Raw genomic sequence first — 23329 nt, forward strand, 5'->3', positions numbered from 1 at the left:
GTTTAAACAAGTACAAGTTGTTACACCTAGTTAGTTAGCGTTAGTTGGACGTGGGACACATCACTATATATGGACACCATCCAAATTTGGTGTTTCTAGCACGTTTTGGGTCGAATAACACTTTGTTGATGTTCAAAAAGATTTGTCCTTTGGGAACTATTTTGAGATCGACTAATTCGAATTCGCGCCGAAAAAGAATGAATGAGATCTTTCTGAATAAGGAGTACTTTATTCAATGACTAAGCTCATAGAACGACAATACCATATATTTGGTACTTCGATGACAAAGTGACTTTTCAGATAGAATAAATATAAGGACAACCTATGATACTCCCTTCGTTTCATATAAGATGAGGTAGTTTGCTCGGCATGGAGTTTAAAAAAAAATTAAAACTTGTGGTCTTAAAAGCTTAAGGGGTAAAAGGTTTGTGGGACCATGATATTTGTGTGGCTATAAAAACATCTCATTAAGGGTAAATGGAACCATGAGTCACCGTTTGGGTTTTTAACTTTTTATATTGAATAGTCCAAAAACCATATTGTACGGATTATATAGGTATCTTTTTGAAGAATATCATATTGCTTAAGGGGATTACGTTTTGTTTATTCATAGTTCTGGTATAAAACTTTTGAGATTGTTTAAACAAGTACAAGTTGTTACACCTAGTTAGTTAGCGTTAGTTGGACGTGGGACACATCACTATATATGGACACCATCCAAATTTGGTGTCTCTAGCACGTTTTGGGTCGAATAACACTTTGTTGATGTTCAAAAAGATTTGTCCTTTGGGAACTATTTTGAGATCGACTAATTCGAATTCGCGCCGAAAAAGAATGAATGAGATCTTTCTGAATAAGGAGTACTTTATTCAATGACTAAGCTCATAGAACGACAATACCATATTTTTGGTACTTCGATGACAAAGTGACTTTTCAGATAGAATAAATATAAGGACAACCTATGATACTCCCTTCGTTTCACATAAGATGAGGTAGTTTGCTCGGCATGGAGTTTAAAAAAAAAATTAAAACTTGTGGTCTTAAAAGCTTAAGGGGTAAAAGGTTTGTGGGACCATGATATTTGTGTGGCTATAAAAACATCTCATTAAGGGTAAATGGAACCATGAGTCACCGTTTGGGTTTTTAACTTTTTATATTGAATAGTCCAAAAACTATATTGTACGGATTATATAGGTATCTTTTTGAAGAATATCATATTGCTTAAGGGGATTACGTTTTGTTTATTCATAGTTCTGGTATAAAACTTTTGAGATTGTTTAAACAAGTACAAGTTGTTACACCTAGTTAGTTAGCGTTAGTTGGACGTGGGACACATCACTATATATGGACACCATCCAAATTTGGTGTTTCTAGCACGTTTTGGGTCGAATAACACTTTGTTGATGTTCAAAAAGATTTGTCCTTTGGGAACTATTTTGAGATCGACTAATTCGAATTCGCGCCGAAAAAGAATGAATGAGATCTTTCTGAATAAGGAGTACTTTATTCAATGACTAAGCTCATAGAACGACAATACCATATTTTTGGTACTTCGATGACAAAGTGACTTTTCAGATAGAATAAATATAAGGACAACCTATGATACTCCCTTCGTTTCATATAAGATGAGGTAGTTTGCTCGGCATGGAGTTTAAAAAAAAATTAAAACTTGTGGTCTTAAAAGCTTAAGGGGTAAAAGGTTTGTGGGACCATGATATTTGTGTGGCTATAAAAACATCTCATTAAGGGTAAATGGAACCATGAGTCACCGTTTGGGTTTTTAACTTTTTATATTGGATAGTCCAAAAACCATATTGTACGGATTATATAGGTATCTTTTTGAAGAATATCATATTGCTTAAGGGGATTACGTTTTGTTTATTCATAGTTCTGGTATAAAACTTTTGAGATTGTTTAAACAAGTACAAGTTGTTACACCTAGTTAGTTAGCGTTAGTTGGACGTGGGACACATCACTATATATGGACACCATCCAAATTTGGTGTTTCTAGCACGTTTTGGGTCGAATAACACTTTGTTGATGTTCAAAAAGATTTGTCCTTTGGGAACTATTTTGAGATCGACTAATTCGAATTCGCGCCGAAAAAGAATGAATGAGATCTTTCTGAATAAGGAGTACTTTATTCAATGACTAAGCTCATAGAACGACAATACCATATTTTTGGTACTTCGATGACAAAGTGACTTTTCAGATAGAATAAATATAAGGACAACCTATGATACTCCCTTCGTTTCATATAAGATGAGGTAGTTTGCTCGGCATGGAGTTTAAAAAAAAATTAAAACTTGTGGTCTTAAAAGCTTAAGGGGTAAAAGGTTTGTGGGACCATGATATTTGTGTGGCTATAAAAATATCTCATTAAGGGTAAATGGAAAGAGTTTAAAGTTGAATTATTTCCAAATTTAGAAATGTGTCATTTGTTTTGGAACAGACTAAAAAGGAAAGCACCTCATCTAATATGAAACGAAGGGAGTATTATATTTGAATTTTCCTCGCCTCAATGGAACGGTCGGTTTCCATCTTCAACCCAATGTGAGAATTTGTGCATCCGGACGTGTGCGCCTATGTTTGAGTATGGATAACTGTTGTAAAAGAAGTGTCTTATGGTGATTGTTATAGCTGTATAGGTCCAAATTTGGACAATCACAACCACTACCGAGTACGGCGAGGAACGAGATCCTTACGATGTAGCATCCTTTGGTCGTCATAAAGGGTGACGACCGATAGTGGTTAGCAAATGTACGATGTCTACAGTAGTGTAAACGTAGTAGGAGACATTAGGAATATGCTTTTCGAATATTCTTCATTTTATACCTTTTTAGGGTTTAAAAGGGGATTGTCCCTTATAAATAGGCAGAGAACACTTTGTAAAGGGGGATCAGAGAGTGAATGCAAAAAAGACAACTTTGCTTACTACAATTTCGAGATCCATACATCATCTTTTATCTTGGCCAATCGTATTCATTGCAATATTTTTCTACATTTGAAGTTATTACATTTATGAGTAATTATTCGGTTCCGACATATTAGGAAGCATTATTCATCTTGTTCATCTCTTGCATCATTAAATCTAGATTTTATTAAGTGGCTGAGATTTACCCCTTCATCTTCATTAATTGATTTAATAAAAAAGGTTTCAGTATCTTTTGGTCAAACAATTTGGTGTCGTCTGTGGGAATTTCTTTAGCTAAGATCTTAGTCTCATCTAGAACCTTGAAAGGGATAATCACATTTTCCTAGCTTTGCACAAATTAACAATGGCAAGGAAAGGAGATGCAAGGCAAAAAGTAATAGCAGGCGTCACAACCAACCTCCTGAACACTATCAACGAAGACAAAGGGAAGATAACGAAAATGGGACACCAAACACCACACCCAGGGGAGACGCAACACCTCCCCCGCACGAAAGCGTAACTGCTTCGTGCGAGAAGGAAGCCTCCACATCTACAATAGGAGAGGCACCACCGGCAGTGAGAAGACTACTAAAAGAATGGCTAACAAGTACTCTGAACAACATACTTGATAAACCCGCCCAGAGGGATAACAGGAATGTTGCACATGCAGATGTCACAACAAATGTTGATGAGCAAGGTTCCCCCTGTACAGGTAACACTCATGTTGCTGATGACGCAGGTAATGATGCGTTTGCAGCCGTTTTAAAGAAAATGGAGGAGATGAAAAATGAGAATAAGACACTCAATGACCAGATGAAGGAACACCAAGAGAGGGTTGACAAAATATCAGGCGCCCCAAAGCTGTTGCCAAAATGGGACGTTGGTCAATTCATCGAGCAACCATACAATGAAGAAGGGGCTCCCTACGCCATTCCAAAGACCTTCAAAATGCCGCCCTACCTAAAGATGTATGATGGTACTACTGAGCCAGAAGATTATATCATTCACTACGTCACAGCCGTAAAAGGTAACGATCTTTCAAAAGAGCAGGTACCATCGGTGTTATTGAAAAAGTTCGGCGAAACCCTAACAGGGGGAGCCCTGACATGGTACTCTCAACTACCGGCACGTTCGATAGCAATGTTCGAGGAAATGGCAGACAAATTTGTCACTGCCCATGCAGGAGCTAAAAAGGCAGAAGCCAGGGTAAACGACATATTTGCCGTAAGACAAATGCACGACGAGGGACTCAGGGACTTCTTAGCTCGGTTCAACAGGGTGAGAATGAGCTTGAAGAAAATGTCAGAGGGAATGGCAGTAGCAGCCTTCCAGAATGGATTAAACAGGAACGGGTCGAGAGCGACCAGAAAATTGCTAAGCAGGCTCATGAAATACCCTCCAACCACTTGGGAAGAAATCCATAACGCCTACTGCGCTGAGGTAATAGCCGACGAGGACGACCTCAATGGTCCGACCCAACGGTTAACGTCAGTTCAAACTGAAGCAAGGAAAGATTGTTGCAACGATGGTCGAAGAGATCAGTCGGGGCCCCGCCTCGGCCAAGAAAGGCATCAGCCTATGTTAGGACATCTGTTCCACCTCCACCGCGGCACATGGATGCTCCTTCTCGACATGAAGCGCCATATCGATATGAGAAAGGTATGCCTCCACTCCTATCTGCTCACAATTTTTGTATGTCTCCTTCAGAAATAGTGTACGCACTAGAGAAACTCGGTACAAAGGTGCAATGGCCACAAAAGATGAGGTCCGACCCCATCACTCGGAAGTCAACGCTTTCTACGAGTTCCACCAAGAAAGGGGTCACAAAACCGAAGATTGCATAGGACTACGATAGGAGGTAGTGCGAATGCTAAATCAGGGACACCTAAAAGAATTGCTGAGCGATCGAGGACGGGCTAACTTCACCCGTGGACGTGAACAACCCCAGGGACCTCCAAAACTGCCTTGTCCCGCTCGCACTATACAAATGATCATCGGTAGGGGCGATGGCATAACAATCAATCATGTCAAGTTCACCACCACACATAAACTCAAACGGTCGATCACCCACGAATGATATGATGACCTCGAAGATAGTATCATCTTCGACAAGTCAGATGCTGACGGTTTGTCTTTCCCTCATTACGATGCTCTTGTTATCACTTTATGTATTACAGATACTGATGTAAAAAGAATAATGGTAGATGCCGGGAGCGGCGCATGTATTATTCATCCTCGAGTCCTCGTACATACTCGAAATAATATCGCGCTGCACAACGCTAATAGGTTTTAATAATACAGTCGAGCGAACTTTTGGAGAGATAGTGCTACCCGTCCTAGTCGGAGGAGTCACCCTGGAAACGACGTTTCACGTCATGAACCAAGAAACAGCCTACAACGCCATCATAAGGCGCACGTGGATACATGTCACGCGAGCTGTCTCGTCTAGTCTCTATCAAGTGATAAAGTTTCCTACTCCATGGGGGATATTCAGCATCCGAGGCAAGCAACGCACCACATAAGAATGTTATTTCATCGCCCAGGATTGCGCCCACACCCAACAATTAAAAGGGGTAAATGTGGAAACATAGCAATTAGCGATGTCGGGAGCCAAACTTGATGTACGGACATACGTTATCAAGGACCCCGACATCGTGGAAACATCCGAGTTGACGATAGAGGAATTTGATCCCGTCCTGCTAGACAGCAATGACAGCACAAAAAAGGCTTATATCGGGCACAACCTCTCGGAACCAGGTAACTTTCATAAATTCTTGACTGACAATGTCGATCTGTTTGCCTTCTCCCATGCAGATATGCCATGTATCCCAAAGGATATCGCAACACACAAGCTAAATGTTGACCCCTTATACCCGCGAGTACGGCAAATAAGAAGGAAGTTCAACGCCACAATCAACGAAGCCGTCAGCGAAGAAGTCGATAAGTTGCTCGCAAATGACTTCATCCGAGAGTTAAAATATCCCCAGTGGGTCGCCAATGTGGTCATGGTAAAGAAAAAAATGGAAAGTGGCGGATGTGTGTAGATTTCACAGACCTAAACAAGGCATGCCCAAAAGACTCATTTCCATTGCCACACATTGACTTGCTCATCGACACAACAGCAGGACACGAGTTGCTAAGATTCTTAGATGCCTACTCAGGTTACAACACCCTCATGGAAGAAGAAGACTAGGAGAAAACCACTTTCATCGCTCACCAAGGAACATATTGCTATAAGGCCATGCCGTTCAGACAAAAGAATGTTGGGGCGACGTACCAGAGGTTGGTCACCAAGATGTTCAAAGGCCAACTCGGTAGAACAATGGAAGTCTACATCGACGACATGTTGGTTAAGTCAAAAAGGAAAGAAGATCATATCGATCATCTGAAGGAAGCCTTCGACATATTGAGACGATACAACATGAAACTAAACCCCGAAAAATGCACCTTCGGCGTAACCTTGGGTAAGTTTCTCGGTTTCTTGGTATCACAAAGAGGCATCAAGGTCAACCAAGATCATATTAAGGCCATCGAAGGAATACCTGAAACATTGACCAGCAAAAAACAGGTACAAAAATTGACAGAACAGATAGTCGCCCTGTCGAGGTTCTTCTCACGGTCATCAGATAGATGTCATAAATTTTTTAATGTATTAAGGAAGGACAACAGACTTCAGTGTAATTCAGAATGTGTCGACGCCCTAAGAAAAACAAAAGCATACTTATCCTCGCCACCCTTACTCGCCAAGGCAGACCCAGGTGAGTGCCTCCTAGTCTACCTAGCTGTCTCCAAAGTCGCGGTAAGTGCAGTTCTAGTCTGAGAAAATAAAGGTATGCAATCTCCAATTTACTATATCAGCAAAACCTTAATCGACGTCGAAACGAGGTACCCCCACCTTGAATAACTGGCTCTAGCATTAGTCATAGCTTCACGAAAGCTTAGACCATATTTTCAGAGCCACCCCATAAAGATAATGACAACCTTTCCTCTCAGGAGCATCCTGCACAAACCTGAATTATCAGGTAGGTTGGCCAAATGGACCATAGAATTGAGCGAGCACGATATAACATATCAACCGCGAACTGCAATAAAGTCGCAAGTGCTCGCTGATTTCATCGCCAACTTCAATATAGAAATATTGCCCGAAGTCGAGCAAGAAGTGCTTCGCACTTCACCTGAACGACCCAACCTCTAGGTCCTCTACACCGACAGCGCGTCCAACACATCGAGATTCGGAATGGGAATTGTACTCAAAGTCCCAACGGGCGAAGTAATTCGCCAATCTATGCGATACCCTAAAATGACTAACAACGAGGCCGAATATGAGGCCGTAATCGCAGGACTGAAGTTGGCCCTCACGTACGGCGCTCGACGAGTCATCCTCCGCTGCTCAACTTGCCGTAAACCAAGTTATTGGGACTTTCCAGGTTAAGGAGCAGAGGTTGCAGAAATACCAAACCAAAATCCACAAGCTGCTGCTAGAATTCGACGAATACCAACTCGACCAAATACCACGAGCACAAAACATCAAAGCAGACGGTCTCGCCAAGTTGGCAGCAGCGACTAAAAATATCGCCAAGGTGAACGTGGTCACCCTCCTCCACTCATTAATAACCCAAGTCGAGGTACATTCTATAAATTTAACTTGGGACTGGCGCAATCGCGTCATATCATATTTGTAGGAAGGAGCACTCCCACAAGATAAAAAAAGAAGCCAAAAAGCTCTGAATATAAGTGGCCAGGTATAGCCTCATAAACCACGACCTTTACAAAAGGACGTTCGACGGTCTTTTGGCCAAATGCCTTAGTCTAAATCAGACAAGGCGTGTGCTCGAAGAGGTATACGAAGGCCACTGCAATGCCCATACAGGCAACCGTACCCTCGTTAGATGTCTTATTCGTGCAGGATACTACTGGCCCACTATGAAAAAAGAGGTCGCGGATTACGTCAAGAAATGTGAGCAATGCCAGAAATACGCCCTTATGATACACCGGGTGGGGGAACTCTTGCATTCCGTCACTTCTCCATGGTCGTTTATAAAATGAAGGATGGATATCGTCGGACCACTCCTAGCAAGGCGAGGTAAGATACCTTTTGGTTTTAACTGATTACTTTTCCAAATAGGTGGAAGTAGGTGCGTTTGTTCAAATACACGAACAAGAAGTCATCGTGTTCATATGGAAAAACATCATATGTCGCTTCGGCATCCCCAAAGAAATCAGTTGTGACAATGGACCCCAGTTCATCGGGAAAAAGATGATTGAGTTCTTCAAAAAAATGGCACATCAAGCGGATACTCTACACGCCATATCACCCTGCCAGCAACGGTCAAGCGGAATCATCCAATAAAATAATATTGAAACATATTAAAGAAAAAGCTCGAGGACGGCAAAGGGTTATGGCCAGAACTGCTACCAGAGGTGTTATGGGCCTACCGCACAATGCTGAAAACCAGCACGGTCGAGACGTCGTATTCACTGGTCTACAGCACTGATGCAGTTATTCCCGTTGAAGTTGGGGAACCTAGCCTGAGATACTCCAATGAGAGTGGACCAAGAAACGACGAAAGCAGATTACAAGACCTGGATGAGGTAGAAGAACGGAGGGATATGGCACACATAAGGATGATAGCCCAAAAAAAACAAGCAGAAAGGTACTATAATAAGAAGGCCAAAGTACGACCACTCAGAGTCAGGGACTACGTTCTAAAAGCCAAAACACAAGCAGCGGAAAACCCGAATGAAGGAAAATTGGGAACAAACTGGGACGGACCATATAAAATCACAGCAGCAGCAAGCAAAGGAGCGTTCCAATTAGAAACAATGGAAGGAAAACTACTACAAAATAACTGGAATGTCGCCCACCTCAAGTACTTCCACTTCTGAAAAGAGACGCCACCCAAGTCGTACTCTTTTCCCTCACCCGGGTTTTGTCCCAATCGGGTTTTCTTGGGGAGGTTTTCAATGAGGCGATAAGGGGGATGTCTTGAGGTTCGAAGTATTGTTCATTGCCCCACCTACTGATAACATATCCAGGCCGAGCAATGAAGGGATTAGATATAAAGAATCTTCATTATATGTACGAAATCGATATGTACCGCCATTGTACGAACGAAGTCGACATGTATCTCCGACATATGAATAAAATCACTCTATGTACACGAAATCAACATGCGTTTCCAATGTATGAATAAAACCGGCATATACGACACTCTAGCGAATAAAATAGAATGACACCCTCACGACGAGATACTACTTCGGCACCAGCTCGAAAGTAACATCCCAATGACTAAGGCCATCGTCAAAGAAAAGAGTTTGACTTCACTCGAACCACGACGGGATACTACTTCGGCACCAGCTTGAAAGTAACATCCCAATGGCTAAGGCCATCGTCAAAGAAAAGAGTTCAACTTCACTCGAACCACGACGGGATACTACTTAGGCACCAGCTCAAAAGTAACATCCCAATGGCTAAGGCCATCGTCAAAGCAAAGAGTTCAACTTCACTCGAACCACAACAGGATACTACTTCAGCACTAGCTCGAAAGTAACATCTCAATGGCTAAGGTTATCATCAAAGCAAAGAGTTCGACTTCACTCGAACCACGACGAGATACTACTTCGGCACCAGCTCGAAAGTAATATCCCAATGGCTAAGGCCATCATCAAAGGAAAGAGTTCGACATTGGTAAACTACAACGGGATACTACTTCGGCACCAGCTTAAAAGTAATACTCCTACGACCAAGGTCGTTGCTAATGAAAAGATTCCAATTAAACTCAACACAACGGGTTTAACATTTCAACAAAGATTCGGAATAGCATGACTGCGGCAAAAGTCATCATCGAACAAATCGGAAAAAGGAAACAACAACTCAGAGGTACACGACCAAAACAATTTTCATTACAACAAATATATTACAAGTATTTGTTTTTACAAAGGGCTCAAAGATGCCCTCAAAAAATGGCGAAGCAAAAGCAAATACAACCGAATACTATGCCACATCACTCCTTGTGGCATACACCTCCTCGTACCAAGAATCGGAGGCAAGTTTGTCAGCATCGCCAGAATTAATATCATCCCCGCCATGCGTGATGGGGTCATACCCGTATGCTTTACGAGCTGCACGGGCCTTGGCACGCACATCCCAAAGCTCCATCTCAAACGCTCTCCCGTCAGCATAAAGAGCCTTATACACATCAAGTCGGGCTTCAGCATGAACCCACAACTCATACAAATGGCGAGGCATGACATGATCAGCCGAAGTATGGGATGTATAGGGTTGCGACTGACATCGCACGTCCTCCCTTTTCAAAGAAGCTACCTACTCATTTAATACGAACAATTCCACTCCAAACCTTGAATACGCCCCTCAAGTCCCGCTACCTTATGCGCAGACACCTCTAAATCCTTGTCACAAAGCGAAATAATAACTCGTACTTACAAGCTCTAGCAAAGCATAAAGGTTGGCACAATATGAACGATTCTTTGGCTACGACGTGACTCTTTTACTACGACTTGAATTCTTATTTGGTATGCTATTATGTTTAAAAAAATATTTCTATTTTGAAATTTCAGTTTCTACAACATTATATATATTTCAATAATGATTATTTTTATAATTATGCAAGTGAAGATATTATCCTTAATTTAAAATTCACTTTAATTGGCTATCTAAAAATTTAAATGATTCTTTGACCGGTGAAATTTTATTTCAGTATGACTCTATTTTGAGTTTATCGATATCTCTATCCACAGATTTTAAATTTTGAATACCCTATACATATACAAATTTTTGTTCTTTGAATCATTAAATGTTAGATTAATTGATTGTTATTATATAACATTGCATATATTGTCTTAAAATTGCCAAGCAGTTTTTTCTCAACACCATACTTGGCTTACTCAATGCAAACTACTTAAATTACAATTAAATTCAAATTCAAATATCATATCAGTTTGTTAGTAATAGTGATTTTTTTTAAAATGACACATAATGTAAATAAAAAAAATATTCTGAGATATCTTTATCTTATAATCTATGTATTTGAGTTGAAAAAAATATTTGAAATCGATGAGATCGGCTTCCAATTTTTTTACGCTCAACAAAGATGAAACAGAAGAAGAAATTCGTTGTCGTCTCTTATTTCTGGTTTTTAGATTTTTGATACATTTTTTCTATATTTATTTTCTTTTATATTATTTTTTATGTTTTTCTTTCTTTTGTTACGCAAAATTAATTTATTTCGTAGTAAAAGGATGAGTTTTTAATAGAAATTGTCTACATAAGAACTTTATTTATATTTTTAGTCTTTGGTTGAAATTCTGTCATATTTTTTCTTTTGGCTTTATCTTATCAACCTAAACATGTGTTCACCCAACCACTTAAATTAAAAATTTGAGGATGTGTAATTTATATATAATTCATATATAATAGGTGTATAATTGTGTATAATCGGTATATCATCTATGTATATTAGCTATAAAAAATAAACAATAAATCTGGTCGGATATTTATGTAATAATCCATAAGATTTCGGTTTCTTGATTTTATCCATGATTTGACTTCTATTATAATTATTTTAAAAACTCTCTACTAAAATTTAAAAATATCTTATCTTTTATTTTAAAAATGACATTATAATTTAAAAAATAATCCCATTTCGAAATAATTTGTTTACATTTTAAAAATAACTATTTCACGTCATACCAATTTTTTTAAATATACTTTTTGTTACACTTGAAAATCGCTATAGAAACTATCAATTAGAAACCAATATCCCTCTTTTTGAATTCGAGAAAAAAAAATCTTTCACATAATCTAATGATTCAAAACTAATATTCTTTAATGAAAAAAATACTATACTCTTGCAATGTTGGTTTGACTGCCGCTAAATGAAGAGGTTTCCAAGCTTATACCCTTCAATTCCTAGAAGGTGTTAAATAGAAATTAATGATAACAATTATATAGCGAAAGTTTTGTTATTTGTTTTACGTCCACTTATATAAATTGACTCTTCAAACAAACATTTTTCAAAAAGGAAAAAAACAACTTGTGTTGAATATTGACTGATTTTTGTAATGTTTCTTTCTCCAGCATGTGGGTTTACTTCATTGTATATGTAAGTAAATTTTTATCAACTTTTAAACTCTTTTTTGCTATCTGGATAAACATAGACGTGTACCCTATATATTACATTTATTTTTAAAAAAAAATGCTTTATTCAAATCTAGCTATAGTGTTTTAAAGAACTATAATTATAGGATTTTAAATGTGAAAGAGTTTATATTTATATGGAGTTTTTTATTTTTTGCCAGAGGTGAAGTAGTATTTACATAATTTGAGTTAAGATAACAAAAGTTCCTAATATACTTCCATATGATCATTAATCGAATTAAGTATGATAACATGGTAACACAAAAGATAATTTTTTTTATATTTAATTCAAATTTAAAAACTTTATATATAAATGCAATTTTATTCCTTTAACTTTCTATATATAAATTCAAAATTATCCATATATATATATATATTTGACTAACATAGTCAAATATAGAATAAAGTTACCATATACTATTGACATTTATTAGTTTGCCACTTGGCCTAACCATAACTGAATTATACACAAATTTAAGTAAAGATACCTATATATATATATATATATATATATATATATATATATATAGAGAGAGAGAGAGAGAGAGAGAGAGATCTCCAAAAATAGGAAGAATTTATGGTAGATAAACAAATCACTAATATAATTGAGCTAGAAGAGAATGGAATCCAAAAAGAAAGAAGAAGTTGGTGAGAGTTTAATAAAGATCTTTTAGAAAATCAGGAAATCCTAAAAAAATTGAATAATAATCCTAGAAAGTAGAAATATATATAATCCTAGTTAAGAAATCAATTATAAATAAATTATTAAAAAATTTACATCTCAAAAATCTAGAAAAATAAACTTTAAAATAAAATTTTATTAAATGAGTTTTTAAATATGAAAAAATTTAGGGCTCCTCGTTGAAGTTTGGCTTTAGGCCCCGTTGAACCGCCCCTGCTTTTAGTAACCGATAGTAGAGAAATTCTTAACAGTCAATCAGTCATTTAAAGTGTAATCTGACACAGATCAATAATATTTCGCCAAAAATATTTAAAAAGAAAAATTTAGTTCTTGCTCAATTCATTGTTATTTTATATTTTTCTGAAGGGTCTCGACTATGCGCTTTACACGTACTAGTGCTATTTATTCTTAAATTCTTGTGCAAACATGACTGTCTGTTTGCGTTTTTGTTTTAGAAACAATAGACAAAATTGTCAAGATACGAAACTAACTCTTACAACAATTCCATATACAATCCTTCCAACATGATACCTATCAGTTAAAAGGAAAAAAGACAAAACATCATCGTATACAAGATATACTCTTAACAACAAGAGATATATAGATGATGCAGTTCTACGTGTACTATTCACGCTACTAATTAATTAGAGAGGTGAAAAGAAACAGAGTTTAATATCCAGGGAAGATAGGCGGAGGTGGTGATGCATAAATTGAACCAATGTTTGGTGAAAGGACAACATTTTCAAAAGGTGGAGGCGGAGACAACCTTGGAGGAGGTGGTTGAGAGTGGACGGGTGGTGGAGAGTGGACGGGTGGTGGTGGAGAGGAAACATGAGGAGGAGGAGGAACAGGTGGCGGTGGAGTCGATTTCAAACGTGGAGGAGGAGAAGCCTTCTTTTGGGTTGGTGGTGGAGTGTAAACTTGAGGCTTTGGAGATGGTTTAGGGGTAGGATGATTAGGCTTTGGTTTTGGTGGCAATGGCTTCTTTTCCTTTTCCTTCTCCTTATGAGGAGGAGATTTTGATGATGATGCTCCACATTTAGCCTTTCTACAATCAATTGGCTTGTTCACAATAGGTTGACACTGTTTTTGAGACTTTTGTTTTGGTCTATCAGGCAAACAATTATTAGTATCATCAAAAATCACATCTTTCCTCATATGTGGTTCACAACCTTTAGCCTCGCCATTGAAGTAATTGAATGAAAACGTGAAATTCTTCAAATTTGGAAGACGACATAGATTCTCCTGCACGAATCCAGTTAAGGTATTGTGTGAAAGATCCAATTGTTCAACATGTGAAAGATCATTAAGAGTCTTTGGCAAAATCCCAGAAAATGAATTCCCAGCAACATCAAACACTGTTACATTCTTTAACAACCCGACTTCAACAGGCAAACATCCACCTAAATCATTGTTCATGAATACAATCTCGTCCAACTTTGACATCTTTCCGATGCTGTTTGGAATACAACCATGGAATTTGTTATTAGCAAACACAATAACAGAAGCTGATGAATTTCCAATAGTCTCAGGTATGGTGGAGACGAATCGATTGTCATTCAAGAATAAAGCATCAAGATCTTTGTCAAACAATTGTGGTGGCAACTCTCCCTCAAAGTTGTTAAACCTTAAATCCAAGTATTTAAGGTTAGGCAAGTTTAGAACAACCTTAGGAAAAGGGCCAACAAGACGATTATTACTAAGATCTAACTCATGCATCAATCTAAGCCTAGAGAAACTCTCTGGAATAATTCCACAAAATCTATTGGAATTGAGATGGAACAAAGCTGCATCTGTCAATAATCCTAATTCTACAGGTAGATAGCCTGCTATATCTGCATGATTTAGATCAATGCCAGCAACAACAGTGACATTAGGGTCATCTAAAGCTGGCGAACAGAACACGCCCTTGTACTTACAAACATCTGGACCTTTCCAATTGTTGGTGAATTTATAAGGGTCAGAATATACAGCTTCTTTCCATGCCTTTAATGCAATGTAGGCACGTCTAAGCCTGGAATTCGGAAATGTGTAATTTACATGGACCTCAAATTCATAGTTATCGGGTAATTTACCATTTTCAGGAAGTGTTGAGAGTTGTCGTCGTGCAAGAAGTGATGCTTCATGGTCAGAGAGTGCAACAGAGAATGAAAACAGAATAGAAGAGAACAACAAAATGAAAAAACGTCGATAGACCTGCATTTTTGGAGGAGAATTTTAGAGTAACAAGCTGCCTCGGATGAACCCCAAGGCTGCCCTATGGAAGATGGTTTGGAAAAAGGACAGCTTCTAAAACAAGAAGAAAATTATGAAAGATAAAAAATCTTCATCATACGAGAAATGACGATTGATTGTATTTTTTTTTTTTTTTTTTTCGGTGGGAGATGGGGTTGCAGATTATGGTCAAATTATGTCAATGCAGTGTTTGAATTGAGTCATTAAAACACTTGCATGAAGAAAAGGAGTGTATTTAGGGAACAAATGAGAGGCCAATGGTAATGACTACAATGCATTTGACCAGAAAATAAAAGAGGAAGCAAAGATAAACCTTAAATTGCTCTAGACCGCTGGTTGACACCTCAAAGTAATAACAACAAAAACTGAATGGATTGTTTTATACTTTAGATTAACATGATTTTCTTGGGCTATTAGTACTAATTAATGTAAATGTATATTATGGAATAAGAATGTACGATCAAATATTAATACTCCTAATATTTTTATACCCTGCGTCTACAATGATTAATGTTAGATAATACATTTGGTATTGAAATTTTACTATTTTTTTGGTCTCTGAGGAGTTAAGCTTTGTAATTTGTTTATAATGCCTGTATCTTTAAATGTATTTGGTATTAACATAATAATTTTTTGGTTATCAATGGAATTTTTAATTTCTTTCTTTTCCTGTAATTAATGAGTCCTAAAGTTTTCATATAACGTCGTCTATTAACCATCTACTTCACCTTTGCTGCTATCACTAACCAAGTTATTAGTCAGTAGCAGATTGCCGTTGCACGTAGCTTTGCATGCCACAAAATACTACAAACATTGCGAAAAATGAATTGATAATTCTATCCATACAAGAGCACATTTGTGCAGGAACAGTCATGGATTATGAGTGGAGCTCAGAAATGTACTAAACATTCAGACATGTAAATGTCAAAGATTCAATATACTCTAATCTTCATAAACCAAGTACACGTCAAAATTGCTAACCAACGAATTCCCTCCGTGTCAATTTTTTCCGCAAGACATTCCACTGTCAAGAAGCTTGACTTGCAGAGTGAATGGTAAAGGGCATAAAGTTATTCAACGAAAAGCTTTAGGTCTAAATACCCCCGAAATTTCTTGAAAAAGAATTTTACTGGATAGAACATACTCATCACTGAAGAACCATATGCCTACTTCCACGAGGAAAAGCCATTTAGTAATCCCTCAGTTAGACGGTCTCTGGCATGCAACAAACAACTGCCAACTGATAAAAGCAATCAGCAATGAGCTGAACAGTTCAAAGCCTACCACTTTTGGAAGGTGCCAACCCAAGCCTCGCCTCAGATAACTGCAAACACCACAGCAGTAGCTTAGCAGGTCTGTTTTTTGAATCAGACATGAAAAAGATGAATATAACACAAGCAGTCATTTTATTCGAAAAGAAGTTATTGCTTCCAGATCAGATTCTCGTCTTACAAATTCATGTCAAATAAATGCTGGATAAATTATTGCTAATTTTAGCAATGCAAACTGACTGCCTGTCCGAGTCCGACCCATTTTATGTCATTTGGCTTCTCGGGCATAAAAATTGTTTTTCACAAATATCTTCATTTTCTGATGTTCTACAACTAAAATGGCCACAATTTTATAATTTAAGTGCAAAGAGCCACATAGGGTGAAGGACTATACGAACTGCGGGCAATTCAATATGATGGTGGGACATCCATATGTAAAAGAGAGAAAAAAAAGAGTTAACAAGCCGTCCATTTCAGAAATTGATCCATCTGGACTGTTAAACAAGCAATTTCAATTAAGTGGGACACAAAGAGTGATATTCTTAGTACAATATAAATTTTGAAAAAGGTTCTGCTAGAGCACTTACTAGATACTGGAGAATATTAAAAGTTTATACGGCTCGCAGTGGCGAAGCTAGGAATTTTTCCAAGGGTGTTCAAATTTAAAAGAAGTGAAAAAATTTCCGACAAAGGGTGTTTAATATGTGTTATATACCTCTAAAACGTAATATTTTACCTATATACACAGTACAATTTTTCGACAAAGATGACTATGTGGCTTCGCCACTGACGGCTCGAAAAGAAAACATGAAATTTGCCAAACGGGAGTTGGCTTGTATTATTAAACAGAGACAACTAAAGTAGATTTAAATGGGGGGGGGGGGGGGTTTGGTAGTAAAAAGGTCTATGCATAATGCATTTTACAAATAGATATTCCAGCCATATCCACTATCACTGTACACAAGAAAATATTTTAGTACTAACACATCTTTTCAAAGCAGTAGAAGCATTTGTACTGCTTCATTCATGTGAAGCAGCTACTTAAGATTTGGTTTCATTCTGAATAAATGCACTATAATAAGAAAAGAGACCTGGTTATGGATGGCATTGTTGCCACAATCCCAGCACATGCATATATGATGGGGATCAATGTCTTGGGTTTGTTTTTCCGAAGCCACATTAGAGAACCCAATGCTGCTAGTGATATACTGAAAACCTGAAGGAAGAAGTAAGACCAAAGTTAAAGTCGAAAACAAGAAACGACAGGAAGGACATGATAAACTTCATTATGACTCCATATTATCTAATGATATATGATGTTAAAGTTTTAAACAGTGAAGACAGTTCTCTTTTCTTTCTTTTCTTCCAATTGTTTTCCTTTGGGGGTGGGGGGGGGTGGGGGATGGGGTTTTGGGGCTGAGTATTTCGTCGGAGGAGCTGCACTGCAAAGGTTAACTAGTTAACGAGGAAGAATAAATTGTACCAAATTTGCATTAGCTTCAAGGCCTTGCAAGATGTAGTCCCATGTGAACTCCAATCCTCTAGCACCCACCCAAAGAGGAGCCAATCTATGCAGAACAGAATCAGCAAAAGCCCACCCTGTGAACAAAAAAAAAAAACAATAACGCTAAGTGAGAAACTTACAGCAATTTCAAAAGCACAGAAATTCGTTCTTTATATATATATATATATATACACATAAATTTGTTTCAATTCTACTCGGTTTAATCTAACCAAAAATAAATAAAATTTAAAAATTAAAGGGCCAGAATGGAGGTAGATCCTAAGCCTCTCAGTCAGCATTTTCTTTTCATCAAAACCAGTGTACCATAATAAGATCACCATGATGGAACTAAGACAATTATGTCCCACAACAACAACAACAAAAACACTATTGCCACACTTCTCCTTCTTAAGTTGCCATACTGTTGATTGGAACTCCCATTCTCAGTTATAAGACTCCTTTGACCACTTATGTCTGCACTTTTACCAAAATTTTAAATGATGCAATATGACTTTACCTCTTCAAGTTTGTGTTTTCACACTTCTGCCACAAGTAATAATCTGTCAATGATTAAAGACACTAGTCCAATTTCTATTCACACTCAGATACTTTGTGTAGAAACTAGTGTCTAGCTGCCTGAGGCGACTCGACCGAGGGAAGTGCACGCTTCAATGGACGAAGCGAGGAAAGCGAAGAAGCGATCGCTTCTGTTAAAAAAGCGCAGAGGGCCCTTTAAAAAAAAAATTGGGTCTGTTTTTTTATTATACAAAACAGACCCCTTCGACAAAACAGAGACGTCGACAAAACCTAGGGTTCTCGCCATTGCTGACCCCTTCTCTCTCGCTCGAGCTCGACCCCTTCTCCCTTCTCCCTCGAGGCTCGACCATTGCTGACCATTTCTCCAGTCCAGGTAATTTCTTCTTCTCCTTTCTCCTTCAGTTCTTCTCATTTTTTTCTTTTTTCTTTCATCTTCTTCTTCTTTCTTTCTCCAGTCCAGAACAGATTCTCCTATTTTTTCTTTCTTTTTCCTTCTCATTTTAGTGTATATTTCAGTATATAAAATTAATTAATTATATATATATATATATGTTATATTTTAGTTTATTTGATTTTTTTAATGTGTATTTCAATTTATAAAATTAATTATTATATATATTATTTGTATTTTAAGAATTGCGCTTCACTTTAATAAAGCGTGCGCTTTGCTTTTGAAGCGAGGCGAGCCCTTGTCGCTTTTTTGCGCTTCTCGCTCTTAAAAACACTGGTAGAAACCCACTTCAAATTCACAATCCACAACCTAGCTAAACACTCATGACATTGTTTTCTGTCTCACTGGCAAAACATGTAAGGAAACTGTTCGGGTGGACACTGTTAATCCTTATAAGACAAGATACCCATCTCCCCAAGGTCTCAGGTTAAAGAACTCATGTCGCGGAACAAAGTCTAATTCAAGAATCAGGTAACCGTACCAACCAATCAACCATAACTTATTAATATACTATCTTCTCATGTAGCTCATTTAACCACAAAGCTTCAAGCACCCTAACCATTACAGAAGAAGTTAACATAGATAAGGTGGTAAATTCAGCCGATGACACCTATTATCATTTATCTGCCTTCCATTTTATAAATACTCTTTTACCTTCTGAAGAATCCAGTGAACCAATTTAAAAAGGTATTCACCAAATCGCATAGACCAGCATTTTGACATAAAGCTGATTTGTCGACTAAATAGGTCTAATCACCCAGTAATCAAAATCCGACTGTTATTTCAATTCAGGAAAAAAATAAATCATACTCACCAAGTCCAACAGCTTGAAACTTATGATTCTGCGAAATATTTCTGTGCGTCAACTGTGTCAAAGCAAAATATAGGCCTGCAACATCTATAAACCCGAATACGGCCTTCAACAATTCCTACAAAAGGGAAAGGTGCGTTTCAAGATCAGCTATTAGAAAACGTTTTCTGAATAAAATACTAACAGAAAACCATCACTACTTTGACCATCAGCTATAAACTCGAATATTTAACTTTTTTTCTATACATCAGTTATTCTAGCAGGGAAAAAGAAATGACACCAAAGATCAGCCTACATAGAAAAGCTTTTAGTGTGCGGAACACATGAAGAGAACATCCTTTGACCATTTGATTCATCATTTATCCAAGTTTCTCTAACACAGTAAAAGATTAAATTTTCCTTTCATTAGTTTCAACTGACCAGCCATAATGCTTTGATTTCCCGTTTGTTTCGGTTATTCCTTGTGCTTAGCACGAATCCAAATTCCTAGGGAAAAAAACCAAAGAAACATTCCTCCTACCATGTTGAAACAATGAAAAGAGAAAATTGGAAGGGGCGGCTTTGTGGGTTCTAATTGAGTGTTTCTAACCAAGTTCCAATTTCTCAGGTCGTCCAACTTTGCTAGATGGATAAATCAAATGGTTGGGGAAAAGGATGGTTGAAGAAAAAGAAGACTCAGAAGTACTTCAAGCCAGTCTATAAGCAAACCTACACTTAAACAAGTCTTGAAATATGGGTCGTCTATAGACAGTTAAATTCAATTGTGTTTATTATTAGCTGTTGAAGAACCAAACCAAAAGCCATGGGTTCCTATCAATCTTAATCAAAATGGACAAATAGACGTGATCAGAAAGTTTATAAGCTGCAGGTTTCTCATTCAGACAGGAAGCTTTCGCCGCGCCCTTCCGCCAAGATGAGTTTAAGGGAAAAATAAAAAAAACAATAAGAGGGGATTGGGGTGTGATAAAGGCCAGCAATCCTATTTTACTGAAGCTATGACTATCCATTATAGAAGAAACATGAAATATACAAATTGATCCTTGACAGCAAGACGAGTAAAACGGCCAAAAATAAGATGATAGTCATTATGATAATGGAAACATATTAAAAGGGGGATAATACATTACCTGATATGGATCAAAACTGTCGCTTTCGGATACATTAAGAAATGTTGCTAGACAAACTAGCTGAAAAGAAAAGAAGCTAAATGAGCTCAATGGGGATACCAAAAGGAATAAAATAAACAAAAATAGAATGATCCAGCAAACTAAGTTCATATTCTTTGACATTGTTTCTGGTTGAATTGGTACTTAGAGCTTAAAACTCAATTCATCTCTCAGTTTCTCTTTTTCATGTTCTTGATGGAGAGAGCTAATTCCATTTAGCAAAAGTAGGCAATGAATCCATAGTCATGGCACAATCGAGTAGTAGTTATTGACCTTTACTAGTGAGGTAACAAGGTAAACAACAGCAGCTCTTATTGAAGTCCACAGCGTGTCATACTCGGACCTGCATAAAAACACCTTAGTTTCAACCTCTGTTCAAAATTTCCTTCTCAAAAACAAAAAAGTAAAAAGAACTTCTGTTCAAACTTATGGTATTGGTTATTAGAGGCCTCCCTTCCACGTCATGGAATGTGTCACAATTGAACTTCAAGGTGATAAAAATAATGACTTAATTCTTAAATTAAAGAATCAATAGATAAAGGAACATAGCAACTCACTCAAGAAGGACAGATTTATATTATACGTAACAACAGTAAAATTTGATCAATTTTGAAAGCAGCCCATGAAAGTGATGGAGTAGACAGAATACTATTAAGCATCAGATTAAAATGTTAAAGTCTAAACACCGCCACACTGGCAAACAAGGAGCAAAAAAATATGGATAACCTGATGCAATTGCCATCACTCAGCACATCTTTAGAAAAATTAAGAGCAATCAAAGGAACAAATGCGCAAAAGAAAAGGCCATGATTCCTCTGCTTTGGTTCTTATTTCTTATTAGCAAAAGATGGTAGTAAGATTAAACAAAAAAAGAAGATCTAAAAAAGGCCTAGCTGTATAAGTAAAGTGTATCTAGATATATATGCTCGATCCAACATTAATCAGATAAAAAGAAAATAGCAATCTTAACAGACAAAATAACCCAAAGCACCTCCCTAGTCCTTTTTTGATAACCATGGTATTTGGGCCAGCTTGCGCACGCTTCGACTAATTCCACGAGATACCTGCCACTTCCCTAGTCCTTTATCCCACATGGTATGAAAAATTTCTTATCTAGTGTATGCATCAAACCAATAAATGCATCAACTTTTGCCACTTAACCATGGTTAACAATACACTTAAAACTTCAAATACTATGAAAAACACTTAAGCATTGATAACAATGACTCATGAAGAAAAAGAACGAATGTTAAGCCATAACCAATAACAATGTTTAATATAAAAATAACATCTTTTTAATAATTTAATTAATATTACCCATAAACGTAACTTTTTAAACTGTTTAACATTAACTCCTACAATAAAAAATACTAAATACAGTGCATATCAAGCTGCCAGTAAATCATAAGAGAAAATAAAGTTTACTAAATTGCATATAATAACACTAAACATGAGACCCCAAAAGAAATTACCCAATCAAAAAAATAATAAAACCAAACTGAATTTGCATATAAGTAGATCGAAATCATTCTTGAAAAAATAACTAAGTTTGGGCTATTTAAGAAGAAGAAGAACGTACAAAGGGGTAGCAGAGTAATAGACAGCATGAGGTCCGAAAGTTAGGATTGCACAGTTGAAGAAGTGGAACATCGTCATCTTCCCTTCTTCCGATGAAGAGTAGAGTAGAGGAGATCTCAATTCTCAAACCAAGTTGCTCTTCTTTTATGACAAGTCTTCCAGCTTCGGATGAATCTTCTTAACTGGGCTTTTCGATCCACCTTGTTGGGCCACTTCTCTTTGGATATGGGCCCTGCACGGTTTACATGGGCTTTGAAATCAAATTAGAAAAAGAAAAAAATTAACCCAAATAGCCGTCTACCCAACCGCTTAAACTAAAGATAGCCGGTGAAGGTACATATAATATAAGCATAATTTATGTATTATATGTGTATAATTATGTATAACTAATATTTAAACTATTTATATAGCTAAAACATAAACAATAAATATGACCGCCTATTTGTGTAAAAATCTCAATTTCATAACTAGCTGTTGTGATGACCCAAAGGGTCATCTTGTGTTTTAGAACCTAAATTCGGGTTACGAGGCCTTAAAAACCTCATTTTCTTCCTCCTCGATTTGCTTGGGCAGTCCGGGTGCGTTCCTGGAAAGCAACAACAACAACAACAACGACCTAGTAAAATCCCACAAGTGGGGTCTGGGGAGGGTAGTATGTACGCAGACCTTACCCATACCCCAAAGGAGTGTGAGCGCGTTATTTTGCCTCACACGAACCACTCCTAAAAATTCAAAATAAAATAAATCTTTCTTTTTTGTGCAATTTTGTGAATTTTCGTGATATTTTCTGTAATTGTTTGCATTTGTGTGTGCATATTCGTTTTTTTAAATTAATAAAAATACAAAAATATAGAATATGCACTTAGGATTTGATTTTACATTTTTTAGTTAATTTAGTAAAATACTGTTTTACAAAATGAAAAATTCAAAAAAAAAACGTATTTTTGCATTTTAGTGTTTAATGTCAAATTTTGCGATTTTCTTTTAATTTGGTATTAGTTATGTGTGATAATTATTATTTAG

The 23329-nt window shown here is 37.1% G+C and overlaps 2 protein-coding genes across 2 annotated transcripts; both read right to left on the bottom strand.

Annotated features, from left to right (window-relative positions):
• Positions 1 to 13092: 13092 nt before the first annotated feature.
• Positions 13093 to 15233, bottom strand: LOC104246868 (pollen-specific leucine-rich repeat extensin-like protein 4). Its single transcript, XM_009802764.2, has one exon. It carries the CDS (start codon positions 14953 to 14955, stop codon positions 13423 to 13425), a length of 1533 nt encoding a protein of 510 aa, XP_009801066.1. The 5' UTR covers positions 14956 to 15233; the 3' UTR covers positions 13093 to 13422.
• Positions 15234 to 15790: 557 nt separating this feature from the next.
• LOC104246869 (uncharacterized) lies at positions 15791 to 22457 on the bottom strand. Its single transcript, XM_009802765.2, has 7 exons — positions 22308 to 22457; positions 21002 to 21071; positions 20690 to 20749; positions 19566 to 19680; positions 17743 to 17858; positions 17351 to 17475; positions 15791 to 16312 (listed from the first exon to the last, which is right to left on the bottom strand). The coding sequence occupies exons 1-7, from the start codon at positions 22382 to 22384 to the stop codon at positions 16189 to 16191; spliced, it is 687 nt and encodes a 228-aa protein (XP_009801067.1). The 5' UTR covers positions 22385 to 22457; the 3' UTR covers positions 15791 to 16188.
• Positions 22458 to 23329: the final 872 nt, after the last annotated feature.

The sequence above is a fragment of the Nicotiana sylvestris genome, chromosome 10 (genome assembly GCF_000393655.2).
Source record: "Nicotiana sylvestris chromosome 10, ASM39365v2, whole genome shotgun sequence".
Taxonomy (NCBI): Eukaryota; Viridiplantae; Streptophyta; class Magnoliopsida; order Solanales; family Solanaceae; genus Nicotiana; species Nicotiana sylvestris.

What these genes read in the sequence shown, in the direction of transcription:
- LOC104246869 (XM_009802765.2), bottom strand. Translation starts at nt 22,384, where the DNA reads ATGACGATGTTCCACTTCTTCAACTGTGCAATCCTAACTTTCGGACCT. An exon ending in TTGTTACCTCACTAGTAAAG is followed by an intron (nt 20,750 to 21,001) that starts GTCAATAACTAC and finishes TTTTCTTTTCAG; the next exon opens with CTAGTTTGTCTAGCAACATT. An exon ending in ACAATGCCATCCATAACCAG is followed by an intron (nt 16,313 to 17,350) that starts GTCTCTTTTCTT and finishes TGGTGTTTGCAG; the next exon opens with TTATCTGAGGCGAGGCTTGG.
- LOC104246868 (XM_009802764.2), bottom strand. Translation starts at nt 14,955, where the DNA reads ATGCAGGTCTATCGACGTTTTTTCATTTTGTTGTTCTCTTCTATTCTG.